The sequence below is a fragment of the Moschus berezovskii genome, chromosome 4 (genome assembly GCF_049115385.1).
Source record: "Moschus berezovskii isolate FMDL1 chromosome 4, NW_MosBer_1.0, whole genome shotgun sequence".
Classification (NCBI taxonomy): Eukaryota; Metazoa; Chordata; class Mammalia; order Artiodactyla; family Moschidae; genus Moschus; species Moschus berezovskii.
This window is the reverse complement of record NC_142463.1, coordinates 17,181,895-17,202,462: the sequence shown is the minus strand read 5'-3', so window position 1 is coordinate 17,202,462 and position 20,568 is coordinate 17,181,895. Positions and strand designations below refer to the sequence as shown.

Below are 20,568 nucleotides of genomic sequence, written 5' to 3'. Positions count from 1 at the left end.
GGTTGGTTGGTTGCTAAGTCGTGTCCGACTCTCTGTAACCTCTATGGATTGCAGCCCACCATATTGCTCTGTCTGTGGGGTTTCCCAGGCAACAATACTGGAGTGGGTTGCCATTTCCTTCTCCAGGCACTCTTTCCAACCCAGGGATCAAACTCATGTCTCCTGCATTGGCAGGCAGGTTCTTTACCACTGAATCACCCGGGAAGCCCCAGAGCAGGGGTCAGCACACTTTTTCTCTAGGGGTCAGATGATTCTGTCTCAACCACTCAACTTTATAGAGCCTGAAAGTAACCATAGGCAATCAGTAAACAAGTGCATCTGTGTTCCCCCCAAAAAGCAACTTATGGAAATTTGAATCTCATGCAGTTTTTCATCACAGAATATTTAGGTTTTCCAACTGTTTAAACCCTTTCCCCCCAACTATTTAAACATTTAAAAATCAGCCTTAGCTCATGAACCACTGAAAAACAGAAAATACCTGGCCTGGCAAACTCTGGCTTAGAGCACCGCAGTGTCGTTCTTTCTTACTCTAATAGTACCCACGCCAACATCCAGTGTTCTTTAGAAACCAGCATCTGATCACGACACTGTCTTACTTAAAATCTTTTAGTGACTACACCAGCCACAGAATTGTCCAGATTCCTTAATGTGGTTGGCAGGACCTTGCATGACCTCTAAACTTAGCTTCCACTCTTCTTTCACATCCCCTGTCCAACCTTCCAGGTGACCTTTTTACAACTGCTCCCTTTGAATTACTGCATACTATTCCCTCTGTTCTTCCTTTCTCCTTTGCTTGCTTAATTCTTCATCCTCTATGTCTTGCCTCAGGTGTTACTAGATTAGGAGACCCTTCCTCTCCTCACACACTGTACTGCACTCATTACATCTTCCCTATAGGGCTGCCAGTTCCTGAGGCATCTCGCATAGTCCTTGACATATGGTATCTTAATGTATTAAACACGGTGTGATGTAGAAAATGGATCAGAGGAGGTACTGGCAGCAGCAGTGCCAGTAATCCAAGAGAGGAGGTTTGCGGCCCCAGAACTGCTCTTCCTCTGTTCCAGTGCCAGGTGACTTTTGACTGTTAAAAAAGAAAATGTTTCCTCAAAGGCAGTTCTGCCAACACTGAGGACATTTAAAAGTGTGCCGTATAGGCTTGAGAGCTTTTTTTGCAAAGTGGAGTGACAAAGACACTTAGAAGAATGGCAGCAGCACCTCTGAGAATGAATGAGCAACCTTCCCTATGTAACTGCTTTGAAGGGATGGCTTCTCAAGCAGAAAAGTAAATTCTCTAACTTTTGTCTTTAAAGTATTACTTAAAAGTATCGTTACTTACTCATCCAATTACTTTACTAAGCTGTCTTCATGCTCAATGCACATGAAGATAGAGGAACGATTTAAGAAATAAACTAGTTTTCCTCATCGCTGCATCTCTACCACTGCAGATGGTACTGAAGCACCAAGGAGAAAGTTCATGTCAAAATTCATCTCCTGTTTCAAGGTGGGAGCTCTCTACACCATAGTTCTGCTAGTCCTCCTGTCACCCTGAGAGCCCAGTGTAGTGACCACAACTCTGGTGTGTACCTTTAAGTGATGTGAAAAGCCAGTGGGTTCATTCCAAGAATCTCCTCTGCAAAACTTTCACTGGGTCCCCATCTCTCATAAACTCTGGCCCAAGAACATAGTTCCCTTTGCCTAGAAAGTCCTCCCCACCATTATCTCCAGGCTAATTCCAATCAATCTGCCAATACTTACCTCAACTGTTGTCTCCTCCTCTCACCCCCCATCTCTCCGCTCTTCTTCCACAGCACCTTAAACATACCATTCATTCATGTGACAAGTATTTATTGAGCACTTACTGGCTACTGGGTGCTTCCCTCTTCTAGTGCTGGAGACAGCAGTAAAGACAGGACCAAATTTCCCGCCCTCATAAGGGTTCACGTTCTAACACCGCACTGAATCCAAACTGTGCCTAGTTCCTGTCACAGAATACAGGTGCCAAGTGTAATTTAATTCAGCTCAGTGTCCCATCAGGGGACTGTCAACTCAGGATCCCAGCTGCTCATCCTCCCTCCTGCCTCTATAACTCTACTCCATTTAGTTACTTGAAGATTTCTCCTCCACAGCCCCTTCTTTCCTGTGTCCCCGGAATCCTGTTTACTTAACCAGAGAGAGTTGCAAATACCCACACACCAGAGGCCCTGGATTATCTCACCGTCTTCCTTGACCTGCAGTAGAGTGAAATAGCACTTTTAGGCTGGTTCTATTGTGTCAGAGAATTTAGCTCTCTGCTACTCTGCTAGCTACAGTAGCCTGCTGCTAGTAGTTATGAGTCATCCCTGCCATGAGCCAAGAGAACGTAGGAATGGGATAACACACACGTTGCCTCATGAAAGGAATACCAGGGAGTTCCCTTCATCTCTTGAACATGATACTCAACGGGATCTTTTTATGCTGGGCTATTTCCTTTCAAAACAAATATCTTCCAACGTGTGCTGCTGTTGACAAGTTACTCTTACATTCATCCTCGTTTGACCCTTTCAACAATACTGCAAAATAGTAATATTATCCCCATTTTACAAATGAGGAAACCAAGGTTCTAAAAGGGGAAGGTCTCAAGACCTCAGCTGTTTCAAAAATGACTTCAGATTCAAACCAAGATTTTTAACTAAATTATTCCCATTTCATCATGATTAGGACACGTTCTACCAAATGGTCTCCCATCCCCAAATATCTCAAGCTAGTGACCTTTCACCTATAGGCTCTAGAACTAACCAAATGGAACCTATTGGAAACATCTTTGGAAGAAATAGTGCTAGAAGGCCCCGGAGCTTTGTCTTCCTTGTCTGATTAGCTTTAACCTAAGAGGGGACTGCTACAACTGCTTATAAATCTGAGGCATCAACTCTGCATAGCAAAAGCCTGCCTCTGGTCCATGCTGGTCTCTGGAGAGAGCCAGTTCTCCTAGCTGGAGCTAAGGCATAAGGAGGTAGGGCTATTATTACAACCATTTAAGAAGAACACAACATACAAAGAAAAAAAAACTTTATTTACAGTTGAAAACTTAAACACAAAATTTGGGGTTTTGAATCTGTGATGCTTCCAAGGTCTCTTTCTTGATCAAATGGGGCAGCAGCCAGCAGGGAAGCAAAAACAGGGGCCAATCCAGGTTATCTTACTCTAGAGCATCACATCGAGCAAGGGAAGGCCTCCAGTGGCAGAGGTGGAGGGTCTGCGAGGAATGGAAGAGAGAGGCAGCTCAGAGGGGACAGGCCACGAGAGAAAACACTCGCAGCTCTCCTCTGCACCCCAAATCCTCCTTTTCCCAAAGGGAAGAACCACTCTGATTCTTGCCACAGGCTAGACCTTTGGTGCCCTACAGCAGAGTGGAGAGGGATATTATGTAAGAACCAAGGAAGAAGCTATTAATAATATTTACAGCCAATACACTATCTCATTTATTATTTACCCCTCACAGTTCTGTGTAGAATATGTTATAATTAAGCAAAGGGGAAAACTAGGGTTCCCAGGGGTTTAATGGCCTGACAGTGATGGGGCTTCCTGGTCTACTTGGCTCCAAAGTCTGTGTGCTTTCTGCCAGACCTTGATGGCTCTCTGGAGCGCTAGAACAAAGAGCAATCCCTCTTCCTCGAAGGTTTTGGGCTCAGGACTATAGAAAAACGAAAGTCCACACCCTCTGTTTATGGCCTTGGAGTTGGCTATACTAAAAGAATGGGGTGAGTACACTCAGTTACCACTGCCCCCTCCCCCCAAACGTGGCTAACACTCCTCCTCCAGAGCACAGTGGGTCCTGGCGTCACAGCGCAGGCTCAGACAGAAGTCTAATCCTGGGTCCTCAAGGAGAATGTACAAAAATGTATGAATGCACTTTACAAGTTGCATGGTGCTCCAGGACCTAAGCTCTAATCCCTGACCAGGCACGGTGTGAGTAGGCATGGTCCCTGCCTCAAGGAATTCTGAGTCTAGAGAAAACTAGACCAACACATTCATGATACACCGTGTTAAATGTGGGAATAGAGACAGGAACCAAGTACTGTGGGTACACCCAGGAGGGGACCAGGGAATGATTCACAAACTGATGTTAGCCACATGCTCCTGGGAAGGACTGGAGGAACTAGGATTAGTTAAAACTGCAGATACACAGTATGTATTTCTGTGTATCTGAATTTTATAATATTATAAAATACATGCCCAATGTAGAAAATTCAAGCATATACATAAACTGAAAACAAAGTCTTCAGGTATCTCTACTCTGCACAGGTAACCATTACTACCAGTCAGCAATCCATCACTACAGTAAATAGCATCATGTTTATATAATTTACTATATATTGACTTTCCCTTAATGTATCTTAGAAATCTGCCAACACATACAGATCTACTTCTTTCTTTTCAGGGCTATATAGTATTCCATGGACATGATGTATCACTCTGTATACCAGGTTTCAGGGCAGGGAGCTTTGCCTTCATACTGGAGGGACTGGAATAGAACCATTCTCTCCTCCTTGCCCTTTATAGCTGGCAGGGCTTCTGACTTTCAGGGCAGGGAACAAACAGTGTTACACACCCAGCAGGTATGCAGGTATTTGCTGCCCTGCTCCCTAGACCTGTATTTCCATGTGGAACCTCTCCTCTAGCCAGACTGCTGCAGTGGACATCTCACTGGCCTCTAGCCTATGCTCCACACTTCTGAATAAAAAAGTCAGTTACCAATGTTCTTCTGCTCAAAAACCTTGAGTGGCTCCTACTGGCCTGGTTCTTTTTGGACAGCAAGGCCACCGTTTGGAATCTCAGAAGCATGGTGGACTCTCACCCCGGGGTGGGAGGGGGCTGGGGGGAGTTGTTCAGTTCAGTTGCTCAGTTGTGTCCGACTCTCCACGACCCCATGAATCACAGCACGCCAGGCCTCCCTGTCCATCACCAACTCCTGGAGTTCACTCAAACTCATGTCCACAGAGTCGGTGATGCCATCCAGCCATCTCATTCTCCGTCGTCCCCTTCTCCTCCCTCCCCCAACCTTTCCCAGCATCAGAGTCTTTTCCAGTGAGCCAACTCGGAGAGTTGTACATACTGCCTAAAGCTCACCCCCACCATGAGGTTAACATATAACTACATCAGCCTGCGCTGGATCTCACATCTATCCTGGCCTCCTCTAGCCTCGCCTCTATTTGCTTTTCACACTTTGTTTTGGTTGTATTGAATTACTTGCAGTCTCCCTAACACTTCCTGCTGTTTCCTGCGGCTTGTACCTTTGCTCACGCTATTCCCTGTGCCTGGAATGCTCTCCCATTTTAGCTACCTGACAAGCTCCATTCTTGTACTCAGGTGAAACATGTCTCCTGCATTCTCCCTAAACACTCCAGGCAGACACAAGCATTCATTTTCCTTCATCTTAAAATCTCCAGTCCGGTGCTTTATTGTACTGTAATTTTCAGGTTCCCTAAGAGACTGAGTTCCTTGAAGGCAAGAACTGGGCTTTCCAAGTTTGTAGCCTCACCTACAGCATGGAGCCTATCTTAATTAATTAGTTCTTAGTTGTGAAATGAATGAAGGGTTAGCCAAGGTATCTAACCAAGGTGTCTTTCAGTATCTTCCTCTACAGGAATGTATCACATCTACAGGAAATCCCAGGTTTGGATGTGCACTAAAGTTTGCGAAATACTGCCTAGGAGGACTTAAACTCAGTCATTACAACAGAAGTTTCACATCTCTTATCACAGCCACCATCCACAGGTGCAATTAATTTTTAACCTACTGACTATCTGAACTTGAATAACACCTCATTGTAAGTTATGATAGCTGTAAAATTATGTGCTATGCTAATTATATTTTCTCCTAAGAGACAAATATTAAAAAACATTCATCCAGCACCACCTAAAGCAGGATTAACCACATTTCTCTGGTAAGAAGCCTCTGAGATGCTTGTAACAAACAGCATCCTGGATCCTACCTCAAATTCACTCAAACTCTTGAGGGGTGGGGGAGTGCGACTGGGAATTAGTAGTCTTAACAAATGCTCCTATGTGATTCTTTTCTTCAGGGGAATTTGGGGAACAATGAATTTAAAGAAAGATCTCTAATGCTTGACAGCGCCAGATCTGGGATCACAGAGAGACTAGCAGGGCTGTCAGAGCGCACAGCCACTTTTCCAAGAGACTCTCAGGCTTTCAAAACAGAGGTTCCACTGCCCCCACATCTCCGCCATGTGGCTGTAAGTAGCCAAGAACCCAGTTCACTCTACAGCAGGAGAATCCTGTTTTGAAAGCCTAAGAGTCTCTTGGAAAAGAGTGGCTGTGCGCTCTGACAGCGCTGCTAATCTCTCTCTGATCCCCAGATCTGGTGCTGTCAAACAGTAGAGATCTTTCTTTAAATTCATTGTTCCCCAAATTCCCCTGAAGACTCAGGCTTCCCTGATAGCTCAGTTGGTAATGAATCCACCTGCAATGCAGGAGACCCCAGTTCTATTCCTGGATCGGGAAGATCCACTGGAGAAGGGATAGGCTACCCACTCCAGTATTCTTGGGCTTCTTTTGTGGCTCAGCTGGTAAAGAATCCGCCCGCAATGTGGGAGACCTGGGTTTGATCCCTGGGTTGGGAAGATCCCCTAGAGAAGGGAAAGGCTACCCACTCCAGTATTCTGGCCTGGAGAATTCCAAGGACTGTTTAGTCCGTGGGGTCTCAAAGAGCTGGACATGACTGAGCAACTTTCACTTTCAAACAAATTCATAATAAAAAAGCTTTCAAAGGACCCACTGAGATAAAACCTAGGTTTCTGCATCTAGAGTTGTATATTAATAGAAAACTTCATTTTCATTACAACCAAGGTCAGGACGTAAGGTAAAGCACAAAGAAGTTGTGAAAGGAAGGGTTTCGTAGGAGGTACAGCTGACTGAGTGACTGCACCTGTCTTGTCTCCTTCCTACGTTCCTCTGTTTCCAGCGCCTAGGCACAAGGCCTCAAATGCCTGATAAGTGAATTCTTGATTTGAATGCAGCAGATACGTGCTGGACTGATACCACCAAAAGATTATCTCCTCCTGTGTCTTTTCTGATTGGAACATGGTGAGTTCTCAATTAAAAGACAGGCTGTTATTTCCCTGTGGCCTTGCTACTCCGGGTCAGCGTCAGCATCACCTCAGAGCTGGTCAGCAACGCAAACCTCAGGCCCCATCCAGACCGACTGAGTCAGAGCCAGCACCATAACAAGGCCTCCCCGTGACTCACACGTGCACTCAAGTCTGAGAAGCACTGCCTAGGAGGACATAAAACATCATCTGTACTGGCTGTGGCACACTATTCCACCCAGATACTACCTGAGGGATCTGAAATACTCCTTTAGAAATTAAGAGATATTTCTAACTTTACAGCTGGGGAGAAACATGATGGAAGGATACCATACTCCTGGGGGAATTACTCACCTCTTTTCCCCACTTTCTCCCAAATCCATTACTCAGAAACCCAAAGTGAGGACCCCATCTGTGGAATGCCTTAAGGTCAGGCTACCACTTAGATTCCCTACACCTTAAAACCTACGAGTTTTCAACTTGGTAAAGTTAAATGAGGTAATTAAAGCAAGGTTCTTAGCTCAGAATTTGAGCACCAGAAATATTCACTAAGTGATAGAATTGCTTTTACTCTATTGTCTCTAAATATAAGCTAAGAAAGATTTAATTTTGAGCAAGTCAAGATTAGAAGACTAAGTTGAAGGTAGCACCTGTGGCTCTTTAAATTTAATTAAAGTTAAATAAAAATAAAAATTGAGTCCCTAGTCACAGCAGCCACATTTCCAGTGTTCAACGGTCACATGTAGCTGGAAGCTACCATAATGAATAGCACAGATGCAAAACATTTCCACCATCACAGAAAGGAATACCTCCTGGACAGTATGGGTGGAAAGGACCTCTGGAGCATCAAAGGGCACCCCTGGGATTTGTTCTGCGTGGGTTTATAGGCTAAAAAGAAAGGCTTTCATAGAGGCAAAGGTTTACATGACGTTCGCTCATAGCAGGTGAGGAGAGGGGGGTTGATGATTGCCACTTCAGAAGACAAACTTCTAACATGGATTTCCAGTAACTTTTTGTAAGGGACTCAGAAAAATGTAGAGAAAAGGCCGCAAACATAAAAGGATTTCTAAACTTTACTGTTTTTAATGATCTTCTGTCCTCCAGTGATGATCAGTGGTCAGTCTTTAGAAGGAAAAGGACCAATGAGTTCAACTTTAGTTCAGCCCAGAAAAGAGGGGGAGGGGGAATGAACAGCAGTGAGGGCATGGGACAGCAGGTTGAGCCTGGGGCCCCTGTACCGGCAAAAAAGACAGTTCAGCGTGTCAGCTGGGCCTGAGAAGGGAGCATTTGGCTGGACAAGGGTCCACGTGAGCTTTCAGCACACACTTGTGCATTCCTGCCTTGGCATTTGCTCACACCAGATCCATGCCTAAAATGCCTGACATTCTCCCTCTCTATTAACTCATGTAATAAATTTTAACTGAATGCCTTTAAGTGCCAGATGTTGTGAACACAAAGTAAGTCACAGATGGAGGTATGCATAGTCGTTAAGATGCTCTGGTATTTGACTAGATCTCCATTTGAAAAAAATGGCAGAATCCAGAAAAATAAATTCTAGATACTTTTGTAAGAAAAACTACAGAAACATTAGGCATTATAACTGAGGTAGTAAGGACCTTCTTAAACAAGATTAAAACACAACATAAGGGAAAAGATTAAAAATTCTGATCTCATCAAAATTAAGAACTTCTCTTTAACAAAGGATATCACCAAAGTTAAGATAAACAACCCACTGCCAATTTTTTTTAACATATATTCAGGACAAAATGGCCACAACATAAAAAATAAGAACTAAGATGCAGAAATGTACACTTAATTCAAATCAAATTGTATAATTATAAAATTTGTAATTATTCAGATATATGCTACAAATATATAGCATATCAGTTTTGTTTTAAGTACTACATAGTTTTACATGAATGGTATAGGAAAAGTCTTCCAGACATATGTCAAATGGAAATAAAATGATGAACAAATATTGGGTTGGCCCAAAAGTTTGTATGGTTTTTCTGTAACATCTTATGGACATACCTGAACAAACTTTTTGGCCAACTCTATAGTATGATGCCATTTAGGAAAAAACAAAACCTCCCCAGATTAGACTGGCAAAGAAAAGATCCTGTGGATGTATATCAGACTGATAGAGCAGCTCCCTCTGAGAGCAGTGGGGTGGGGATACAGATGGGGGTCGGGGGGCGAACTGTCGGCTGGGGGGCTTTAGCTGCTCTGTGTGAAAATTTTCACATGAATTATGTTGCTTTCCTAACTAAAATAGCCAAACGAAATATGTGAATCGTGATTGGATTTCTTTTTTTTAAGAGCTAGAAAAGTTTCTGTATAACTGGGGAAGTTTGAACTTGTATATCAGACAATATTATTGTGGTTATGCACAATGCTCTTCTTTTTAGGAGTCACTTGCTGAAGTATTTAGGAGTAAGGTGTCAAGAAGTCCTCCAACTTCCAGATGGGAAAGAAATGAAGTAAGGGAAAGACAGGAAAGAAGAGGAGTAGGAGAGGAGCAGAGGGAATGGGAGTGGGAGGAGAGGGGAGAAGCAAAGAAGCAAAATGCTAAAACGAGAATGTTAAATATTGGCAAATTTAGGCAAAAAGTATATAGGTTTCAATGTACTATTCTTCCAATTACCCTGCAGGTTTGAAAATTTAAAGAAAAAAAAGAAAGGCAAAGCACCACCATCCTTTACCTAGCTGGAAGTGCTCAATTTCTTTCTTGAACTCATACTAACACTTAACAATATTACTAGTGATCACTTCTGAGAATGTTTTTATTCCCCATAAGCTCCTAAAAGGTGGAGGAATCGCTCAACTTTTTTCTCCCACTCACAACGTCCAATGTCCAGCACAGAGTGGGCAGTGAGTAGCAAGCCTGGGTGGGAAGTGAGTCTTTGTGGGCTGAGAAATGTGTCACATTCACCTCTGAGTCTGGCAAACACAAAGCCAGGGCCTGGGACTGCAGTGTCAGTTCTGGATGAGAGGCTTGACAAGAGAGTCTTCTGGCTGCCCAGGCTCCTCCCAATCACCCAGGACTGCAGCCAGGTCTTTCTAAGTGGGACTACTGAATGAAACGAGTGTCTAACAGTGCTGTCAGAAAGTGCCTGATGGTTTTCAGGTTGACAGTCTGTAAACTATAAAGTGTTAGAGAAATAAAGTGTCCCACTCAACCTTTCTCTTTTGATCCTTACAGCGACCCTGGGAGACAGGCATTATCACCATTGGACAGATGAGAAAAACAGGCTCAGGGAAGGGAATCGACTTCTCTCAGGTCACACAGACAGAAAATGTGCTCAGTCCTGCATCTTCAGGTCTAAAGTTCTTTCCGCCAGACAGTGCTGCCCGCTCTGGGATCCTGACTCCTGATCAGGAAAGACACACTTACCTGATTCAGTCTCCCTCTGGACTACATCTCCCCACACTGTGAGATCACCACAGGCAGCTTGGGTTTATTGTTGGGGCCTGTGGGAACATTCTAGGAGAGAAAGCACAGTGGTGATTCCTCCACTCTGACACCCCCCCACCACACACTTACTGATGCCTGCCAGCCCCTGTGCTAAGGACTGACGGCTCACAGGCTGATCTGACAGGAATATAATACAGATCAAAGAGAAAATGTATAATCTCAAAAAAAAAAAACCCACCCATCAAACTCATGACATATAAAAATGTAGTTAAGTTATAAGACAGAGTAGAGGACACAACATGAGCAAAGACTCAGGGCAGGAAGGAGCAAGAGGCAGGGATGTGTATGCATATTTAAGGGCAGGCTAGCAGCCTGATGTGACTAGAATATGGAAGTGGTAGCGGCAGAAGGGGCAAAAGAGGTCATGGAGAGGGAGGCAGGGACTCAGTCATGAAGAACCTTGAATACCATGCTGAGGAGGATTGCATCAAGTAGGTGAAAGAGTCAGCAGAGGCCAAAGCTCAGTTCGCACAAGAGAGGCTAACTTAGGCCCCAGAACCCTTGGGAGGCACAGGGTCTCTCCTCCCTGTGAAGCCTGGCCCAACAAGTTCTCCCCCTCCTCAATACTAGTCAGGTAGTATGAGGCCAGAATGGCTGAGACAGAGGAGATCAGCACCACAGGACTCACCTCAATCTTTCTCATCACCAAAAGTCCATCAATGATTTTTCCTGTGGGAAGAGTATGAGCTGGACTTGACTACTCTCATTTGCATGGTATTTTCCAGCCCCCCAAGGCCCATTCTCAGCCATTTTCTTATTTGAACCTGAGACTAATATTACAAAATTAATATTCAGTGGAAATGAAATGTTTCCCAAGGTCACAGGTAGTAAGGAGCAGAGTTAGGGCTCATACCTAGGTCAGAGCAATTGCAGAGCCCCACTGTGCCATGCTGCCTGTGTGGTATTTCTCAATGCTGCCATCCCCCACAGACACACCTACACCTACACAGACACACTGCACAGGTGGCTACTCACTACATCATATGGCCCTTTCGTCATCCCCTCTAACCACATATCCTCCCCACCCACCATAGCTTCCACCTTCCCGACCACTACCCAGGGCAGTTACACCCGTCAAGCACAAGAGTTGGGGGACCAGTTCCTTTAGAAGCTCCATGCTGGGTGAGGGGACCTGGACGAGGACAGGAACAGGACTCACCAAACACCACATGCTTCCCGTCTAGCCAATCACACTTAGAGCAGGTGATGAAAAACTGGCAGCCATTTGTGCTGGGACCGCTGTTTGCCTGATGGAAACCAAGCAGACACACCTGAGTTTTCCTGGCCACATTAGCTGAAGGGCCAAACTCCCTAAAAGAGACTATAGCCCTGACTCCTCCGTGTTCTTTCAGCAAATCTGACTGAGCACTGACTGTGAGCCGGGGTCTGACCTAGGACCCAAGGACACAGAGAGGAACAGAATACACAATTTCTGCCCTCAAAGAGCTAGACCCTTCAATAACTACACATGTCTCCTACAGTGTGAATTTTTATAATGGAAAAAATTGTTTATGAAATGTGATTTGCTGTATTTAGGCCAGTACTGGTAATAACTGGATCACACTTAATGAATTAGCTACCAGCTCACAAAAAGCCTGTCACTTGTGCCATAAACTGTTTTGTCTGAATGGCTCTGCACTGTCCTGAAATAATGGTAATAAAAAAATTTAAGGTGCAAGAAGTTGCCATGTTAGTGCTATGCTAAAGATTCCGTTTAATTAATGACATGCTTTTTACAGCTATACCCCAAATCCTTTATTACTGAATTTTATAGGAAAAATTATTTTTTAAAATTGAGGATCTGAAATTCTCCAGCCACATCCCTTCCCCTTTCCTCTCTTGAATTTGTTTCTGTCATTGCACTTCACAATGCATTATTTAATGACAACACAAAGCAATCAGCAAACCCATGTCACATTTCAGCAGCACTACCTGACCACGGTGTCTGTGTAACTAGGTGAATATTTCACTGCATACTTCCCTTGCTCTGGAAAAAAACTGAGTGGGAAATGGAAAACTGAAAGCGCTAGTACTATTAAAAGCACAGGTCTCATAAAAGTAACACTATGGAAACAACACTGGAAATCATCAGATAGGTCACTAGCCTTCACTGGATGTTTAATGGATTTAAATTAGTTGAGTCTGTATTTAACACTGAAGGAATGAAAATGTGTATGAAATACATTAAAGACTTTGTCTAGAAGGGATTTCACTTTATATTTTAGAAATTCCCCATGTGAGATGAGACTGTTTTTGGTGTTTGCTCATGTATGCAGGAACGTCTCACATTAGCAAGGACTGCCTGAGCCAGTGAGAACAGCCCTAGCTCTGGAATGAGGGCAGACTCCTCAGTGGTCCCACTTCTTCCTTCCTTCCTCCCTCCCTCTTGTTTTTCCCATCTATCTACCTTGCTGCTCAATGTATAATCATTTATTAGTAGGCAGGTAGGAAAACAGTCATCCAATATGTGTTTTTCGTCAGTCATTTTGTCAGTCTTCCAGGCAGAATAGCTCACTGGTTCAGAGAACAAGCTCTGGAGCCAGATGTTCTACCTTGAATCCCAGCCCCACTACCGCCTGTGATCTAGTTTAGCTGCATAACCTCTCTATGCCTCCATTTCCTCATTTGCACTATCTCAAAGGGATGCTGAGGATTAAAATGAATTAATGCAAACAAGTTGCTGCTGAGAATATGCTCAACTTTAGCCTTTATTCTGATTATCCTTCAGTCACTCATCAGTATCTGCTCAGCGCCTTTCTGTGTCAGGTAGTCAGAATAGGAGATCAATGAGACTCAGTCTCTGCTCTTGAGGAACTCATCATGATTTAGTGGAGAATGGAAGCAATTGCGCTACAATTAAAACAACTGTGCTACAGATGGGTGACAACACAACTTAACCAGTGTCAGCCTGAAGGCGGCAGAAAGCAAAGTTCCCTTCCACTTTTTTCTGACCCCTCCCCAGATGCTAACATAGTGGCACACACCTAGAGGGGTTCCAAACCTCATGACGACGGCCCAAGCCCACCTAAGCCCCTTTGGCACGGTGCCGTGCTTTCCCAGCCTGACATTTCTAAAAGGAGGTTTGTACGCTGTCTGTTACGCTAGGCTCACCCGTGTGACATGGCAGCCTCCTAACTGGCTTCTCTGCCCTAGCCTCTTCATTCCTATCTGCCACTCAAACATTGCAGCCGGGATCTTCGTTTTAAAACACAAAGTCGACCAGTCCTGCTCAAAAAAGTGTATGGCTTTCCACGTTCCATGAAATCAAGTCCACATAACCTCATCTTTATTCTGGCATTTAGAGCCTTTCAGGAGCTAGACCCACCTGCCTCTCTAGTGGTCTCTACTAGTTCATCCCCTCCCCACCCACAGCCTACGTTCTCATCACCTTCCTCACTTTCTGGCCCTCGCCCATGCCGCCCTGCTATTTCAGGGTCACACATCTTCTGTCTAGGCTGTTTTATCTGGTAGAGAACTTCTCTGGATCTTCGCAGCGACTACTCTCATTCCTTGGGGCCCTCACAGTACTTACATACACTGAGGTGACCTCCCCTTACTACACTGATGGTGTGAATTATACACAGACTCATCATTCAGCATGTGTGCTTTCCCTTTAGAGGGCAGGGATCAGATCTGTATCCTCAGGCCTTACGACAAGGCCTACAACAGTGGATGCCAGCAATTTTCACTTGACGGATGCCTGAGTGGATGAGTGGAAGAATGGGCAAGCAGACAGAGAATGCGCTTGTAAACAGTGGGTCTGGGGGAGTGAGAGTTGGGGAACTGACAGAGGGAAATAGGTGATGACAAGAGGGAGGGAGAGGGTTGGACAGTGAGAAGGAAGCAAGGTGAGAGGGTAAGGGAAAATGAGGAGTGCGGGGTAAGTAAGGAGAAGTGAAGGGGAATAAGCAGGGATGTGTAGATGGGGGGCTAAAGGAGGTGGGCAGGGGGACAGAGGGAGGAGCGAGATGTTTGAGTGGGGCTGTAAACGGGCAGAGAGGGTCCTTGGAGTGGGGAGGAGGAGTGGTGTGTGACCTGAATAGGGTGACCAGCTAGCAGGCAGTGTGAGGGTGTCAGGGGTGAGTGGCGTGACTGGTGTGTGAACACTGGGTCTTGACAGCATAGCGGGCTGCATTCTAAGCAGCAAGGCTGAGTGCCCAGCCACATTTCCTGGCTCACACAAAGTAAGAAAACACACAGCAGAGTTCGATTTTGGTTCCCTGGCTGGCTAGTGGGTCCAGCCCCCAAAAATCAAACCAGACTGAGGAAAGAGGTGGGCAGGGCAGAGCCGAGTCCTGGGTCAAGCAAGGGAAGGAAAGCATTTCCTTCTATCCCAAGAGACTGTGCTGGGCCTCCAGAGGGGCCCAGAATTCAGCTGGCTGTAAACCTAGCCCCAAACATTGACTGGTCCTCACTTACCATGGAAAGAAGGCCTGGAGCTGAGTGTCTAAGCTTAAAATTTTCATCTGCGAACGGCCCCCGGTAGATACTGGCAACTCCGGTACCATCTCCCTGAGCAGAAAAAAGGGAAGTGTTAGTGACTTGTGAGTGTTGGCTCTCAAAGCTCACAGAAAGCAGCTGCTGCATTCGAAGCCTTGCTGCTTTAAAGTCCTCTTACTCCTGCAGGTCACTTTGGGAGTCATACCTCTTTAACCCTCTCCTGTAATCAAAACAAGCCCCATCCAAGGCACGAGCAGCCCACAACTTGGCTAGGGCACCTCACTGAGAAAAAAAAAAGTCACACAGCTGGGCCTCTAGAAAGGTGGGTTAAGACACAAGCAAAGCAGAGGATAGGAAACAGTGATTACATATGTAATCAACACCCTTTCCAAAGACTCTCTTGCCTGCAGGTATATATTTAACTGACTACTTCCCCTCTCCTCTCAACTATGCAGGTGGGTGGCTCTTGGAAGTCTAGTCTGTACGACAAGATACCATCCTTCTGGCTAAAGTTGAGGTGAGGGGAAGTTGAGGGGAGAATGTAGGGCCAATCAGAGTTCCTTCTGAGGGAAGCATGAAATAGAACATATGCTCTCTGGAGACTGAATTTGTACTGTGTAAACCTGGAAGTTGGAGGTGACTATCTTCGGCAAGGTGGACCAGAGAAGAAAAGGCGCGGCAGTACATATGTGTAGAAAGCTCCAGAGAAACAGAAAGAAAGGACTGCTTGGTTCTGTGATTCTCCAGTTCCTAGACCTATTTCTTCCTTTGGCTTCCACAAAACACCTTGTCATAAATCCCCAATTTCTGCTTAAACTAGCCCTATTTGTGTTATCCCTCTGCTCTTCCAACAACTCCATGGAATATGCAATATCCTCTTCCCCATTTTTCAGGTGAGTGAACTTAAGTCAGGATAATAAAGCAACTTGATCAAGGCTTTGCTGTAGTACCTTACACAGAACCCCAGGGGTTTAAAGTTAATATTGAGAGACCAAAGACCAATCTCTCCCAGCCAGCTGGTAAACAAAGAGTATCTGGTACCTGATGGGTGTGAAAACAATGACTGAGCGCAGAATCAAGGGGCCCTTACTGGAGCAAAGACCCCAAAGAGGATTAATGTAAGCCAGGGGAGGAAAAAACGCTCAAACTGTTTGATTTAAAGTTATTGGTACAACAAAGCTCTGCACAGTGGAAAGATGGGCTTTGAGTTCCAGATCTATCATTTATGAGCTGGAGAAGCCACTTCCTGTCTCTGAGCCCCAGTTTCTTCAACTATCAAGTGAAAATGAAATCACCTACTCCTTACAACATTGCCAAAAAGATGCAATAATAATATCTATGAGAAAAACTTTCTGCAATCCACATAGCTCTGTGTAAATGAGAGCTATTGTATCTTTGTTGTTACTGTTGAGTCACTAAGTCATGTCTGACTCTTGTGACCCTATGGATGTAGCCTGCCAGGCTCTTCTGTCCATGGGATTTCTTTAACTATACATAAATACACACATACATATAGAAGGAAGAGAAAACATGTTCCTTTCCAATTTCAAAAAAAACCTAGAGAAAAGATCAGTTAATACATCATTCTCCATAATCATACCATCTACTGTGCTTCAGAAGCCAGAGTAGGGAAAATGACCGAATTAATTTGCAGGACAAAGAACAGAAAGCAACTTAAATCTTCAGTGGTAGTGGACTGATCAAATAAATTCACTGTCTTTTCCTAAGGGAACAGTAGGGAGTTATTAGCAAGAATGTTTTTCAAGAAGATAGTGACAAGAGAAAACACAATGATTGAGCACAAATTTTTTAAAGTTTAAGTCTGTTAAAAGTTATATTTGACACACAAATGTTCGCAACAATAAGATGGGCAATTGTAAAGGAAAATGCCAAGAGTATATTCCTTGAGACGATTTATTTTCATTTTTGTACTTTTCTTTTGCAACCAGAAAAAAAACATTATTTAAAAAATTTTAAAACACATTATTAAAAAAACAAACAAATATTCTTAGTCCAACTTTGAAAGTAAAGTCGCTCAGTCGTGTCTGACCCCTAGCGACCCCATGGACTGCAGCCTACCAGGCTCCTCCATCCATGGGATTTTCTAGGCAAGAGTACTGGAGTGGCTTGCCATTGCCTTCTACCTTAGAATGTCTCAAATTCCACTTCTACCTCTTGCCCATTCTATTTTTTCTGCCCTAAGGGTGGCTCTGAGTAATTTCTTCTCTCTGACAGCCTTCTGGCTGACTAACTGCTATCTCTAGAGCAATCAGCAAGTGATCATATGCGCCTGGTAATGACCCATAAGAGGTTGGTCCTATCCCTGCTAAGACAATATAGCAGTATAGAAGCCTTTGGGAAGAAAAGAAAGAACGCAGAGAATAGCATCTTAGCCCTTCTTACCTGCCAATAAAAAAGGATATGGTCACCCCAAGCCCTACTCCAATCAATTGTGGCCAGGGGTTGTAAACTTAAATGCCTATAGGAGTAGGTGACATAAAGAAGGGAAGCCAGTGGTGGGAACTGTGGTGAAATAATAAGGACATACCGTCTAAAGGGAGCTGTTACTTGACTCAATCAATTGTTGCTGCATGAGAAACACAGGCCAAGTGCACCCCTACTTTTCATTTGTAACAGAGAAAACAAAACTCCAGAACTTTCCGGTAAAATTTCCCAGTTTTACAACATCATACAGATGAAACAAAGCATATCTGTTTCTGATTCAGCCCCAAATCTTCCAATTTGTAAACTTATCTGTGTAGGAAAGATAGAAATCGTAAAAAACTCCTAAGAATCAAAATAAATATACATGTAAAGGATAAAGAATGTCTCCCAGATCCAAGAAAACAGCAACATGGCTAACCAAATCATATTAATAAGAAAGATCATGCACAGAAATGGGTGGTAAGGACAAACGCAGGTTTAAGAAGGCATAAATGTGGTTTATTCAGAGCCCTGCAAGGTCGGGGGAAGCGAAGGAGGCTTGAAATGGGGATGCATACAGTCTCATTGAAAGAAAAATCATGCTTAGCAATGAAGGATTAATTCAATGGGTTCTCCTAGTGAATACGGAAAATATCCTTCCAGAACTCTCTGATTCCTTGCCCACTAATGAACTTGATTAAAAAAGTAATAACTCACCTTTCCAGGCACTGGGATACCAGAAGTGAATGGGAAATCAGGGCATAAGCATTTAGCTCACTGGAAAGGGACTTGCCCCCATTTAGAAAAAGTAACTGTAACTGATTTCTAGCTAAATTCCATGTGACCAATTACTTTGGGTCTGTCATGAATCACCTATAGGTATATGAATCACCTAAAAGACTGAGATTTGAAAGTCAGTGACTTAATCAAAGTGCTGACATGTCATCCAGTGATGCAGTGAGTAGCAGCCATCACAGGACATTCCCATTCCCACCTCCTCCCCCAGCAAACTTGGCTATTGTTCTCAGGTCCCTGAGGAACAGCCTCAACAACAACAACAAAAACAAAACTTATAGGTCCTTAATAGGAAAGGAACAATACTTACATTAACAAAATCTCCACCCTGAATCATGAAATCTTTTATGACCCTGAAACAGAGAACAAAGGATCCTGGGAGAAGATTCTGTGGTCTGGAATACCATTAATTTCAAAATATAATGTTTATCACTTTGGTTTTAATAAGTCCTCAAATCAATGGTTGAATTCACAAAAACATCCTTTCTCAAGAACTAAGAATTATGCTATGGTTCTGTTTTCCTCTGAAGAGACAAATCCCCCAAGGAAGTAATTCTAAACATACTAATAGTAATTTTAAAAGTCCCCCAGGATGGCTTGCCAAAGGCCTTACCTGTGGAAGGTGCTCCCCTTGTATCCTATCGGAACCCCATCTTTTCTATAAGCAAACAGAAAGAGACTTGAAATTGTAACAGGTAAACATAGGCCTTTCAAGTTTACCATACAGTCGAGCCAGAGACACTTTTCTAAAGATGGTCGGGAGAAGAGAGACGAAGAAAGCAAAAGAACTGAGGACAGTGTTGGCCTCTTCCCTTCCCCACTTCTCTTCTTCCCACTGGCAGAAAAAGGCTGACTATTGTGCTCTGTTCCCTCATTCCCTCCCCCATTGCTAGAGTGTCCTTGAGGTATCAGTTCCTGGTAGAGATCAATCTAATCTCCTGTCCAGAAACAGCATTCTGCCCAGAAACAGCAAGAACTATTCCGCTGCGTCAGCACAACCTTGAGCAGATTGGGCAACCAACCCAGTCTTGCCCCCTGGCTAAACTGACCTGTGAGAGACCACCACTTCAAATCTTGCCTAAAGTTATACAAGTTGCCTCTTGCCTTTGTTCGGCGCGGACTTCCTGACCGCGCTCTGTTAGGTCTTGGGGTCCCGCCCGGGGCTGCGCAGCCAGTAAAGCCTGTTACATTACCTATTTGGTGTCTGGGTTCTTTTATTCAACATCATTGGGCCGTTTCGACCTTACAGACAGACACATAGTAATACCTTCTATTACTGACACCAGCAATCATTCAAGGCCTGCCGGTGATTCCCCAATACCCTCACTGCAGCCTCAGGACACCCCTCAGGAGCAAGCAGAGAAGTCAACCACGTCAGAAACTGACCTGAATTCGCCTGTGCAGAACTGCCTGAAAAGGAAAAGAGTGAACGATTCAGTCGCCATGGCATCACATCTCTGAGCGCCCCTAACCTCGGCGGGAAGGGGAGACGTCGGCGCTAGCCAGCCCACCAACCGGCTGGTTATACGTCCAGGCATATAGATTAACATAAACTGAAAAGGGGACAATCAAGACTGTTCAGAGGGATACCCAGAGAAGTCAGATCTCAAGGACGGTGAATGAACGGATAGAAGTAGGCAGAAGTTTCCACAGACAGGCCCGGCTTCTCGTTTGGTTTATCCAGCAAAGAGCATCTTCTTACCTAAAATTCTCCGCCGTCTTAGGCACAACGTCTGCAAAGAGCTCAATCTTCATACGACCAACTTCCTGCAACCGGTGAGAGACGTTCAGAAAACCCAGTCCAAGCCCGCGAAGGCCTCACCGAACAGGGAACCCTCGGGCCCCCTTGCCGCTTTGTCTCTCCCACCTCCGCCTCCATAGCCTACTCTTCCGTTCCACCCGGTCCCTCCATTAGCGGGGCGCTAGGATGCGCAAGACTCCTCCTCTTCCTCCTCCCTCACCCCCGCCCCGCAGGTCGGCAGGTGCTGGTTCAATTTCACTTTTTGGCTTCCCAAGTTTGCTACACCTGAGGAGGTGATCTGCCTGCCAGACCGCGTGCACGTTCCCTTTGGCATCGGGCTGGCTGGCTGCCAAGACCTCACCTGGCCGCCAATGCTGACATCAAAGAATACCACGGGATTGACAGGGCTTGAATTTGCCACCGCCATGCCTCTGACCCGGAAGCAGAAGTCGGGAGCGCGGGGTTCCGGCGACCCAATGCCCCAGCTTGGCCGGGAGGTGTTTATTTCCGGCGCAGGCGCAGAAAGAGCAGCGGCGGGGCGGGGGTCGGCCGGCCCCGCCCCCGGATGCTCTCTGCCTTCGGCCCCAAACTGGGCGCTGCGTGGGTGGC

General features: G+C 44.9%; 1 protein-coding gene across 1 annotated transcript; it reads right to left on the bottom strand.

Annotated features, from left to right (window-relative positions):
• Nucleotides 1–3,028: 3,028 nt before the first annotated feature.
• Nucleotides 3,029–20,461, bottom strand: PPIH (peptidylprolyl isomerase H). Its single transcript, XM_055403762.2, has 10 exons — nucleotides 20,321–20,461; nucleotides 19,921–19,985; nucleotides 19,605–19,628; nucleotides 18,832–18,876; nucleotides 18,529–18,571; nucleotides 14,979–15,071; nucleotides 11,719–11,806; nucleotides 11,188–11,228; nucleotides 10,479–10,568; nucleotides 3,029–3,232 (listed from the first exon to the last, which is right to left on the bottom strand). Exons 1-9 carry the CDS (start codon nucleotides 20,384–20,386, stop codon nucleotides 10,500–10,502), a joined length of 534 nt encoding a protein of 177 aa, XP_055259737.1. The 5' UTR covers nucleotides 20,387–20,461; the 3' UTR covers nucleotides 3,029–3,232; nucleotides 10,479–10,499.
• Nucleotides 20,462–20,568: the final 107 nt, after the last annotated feature.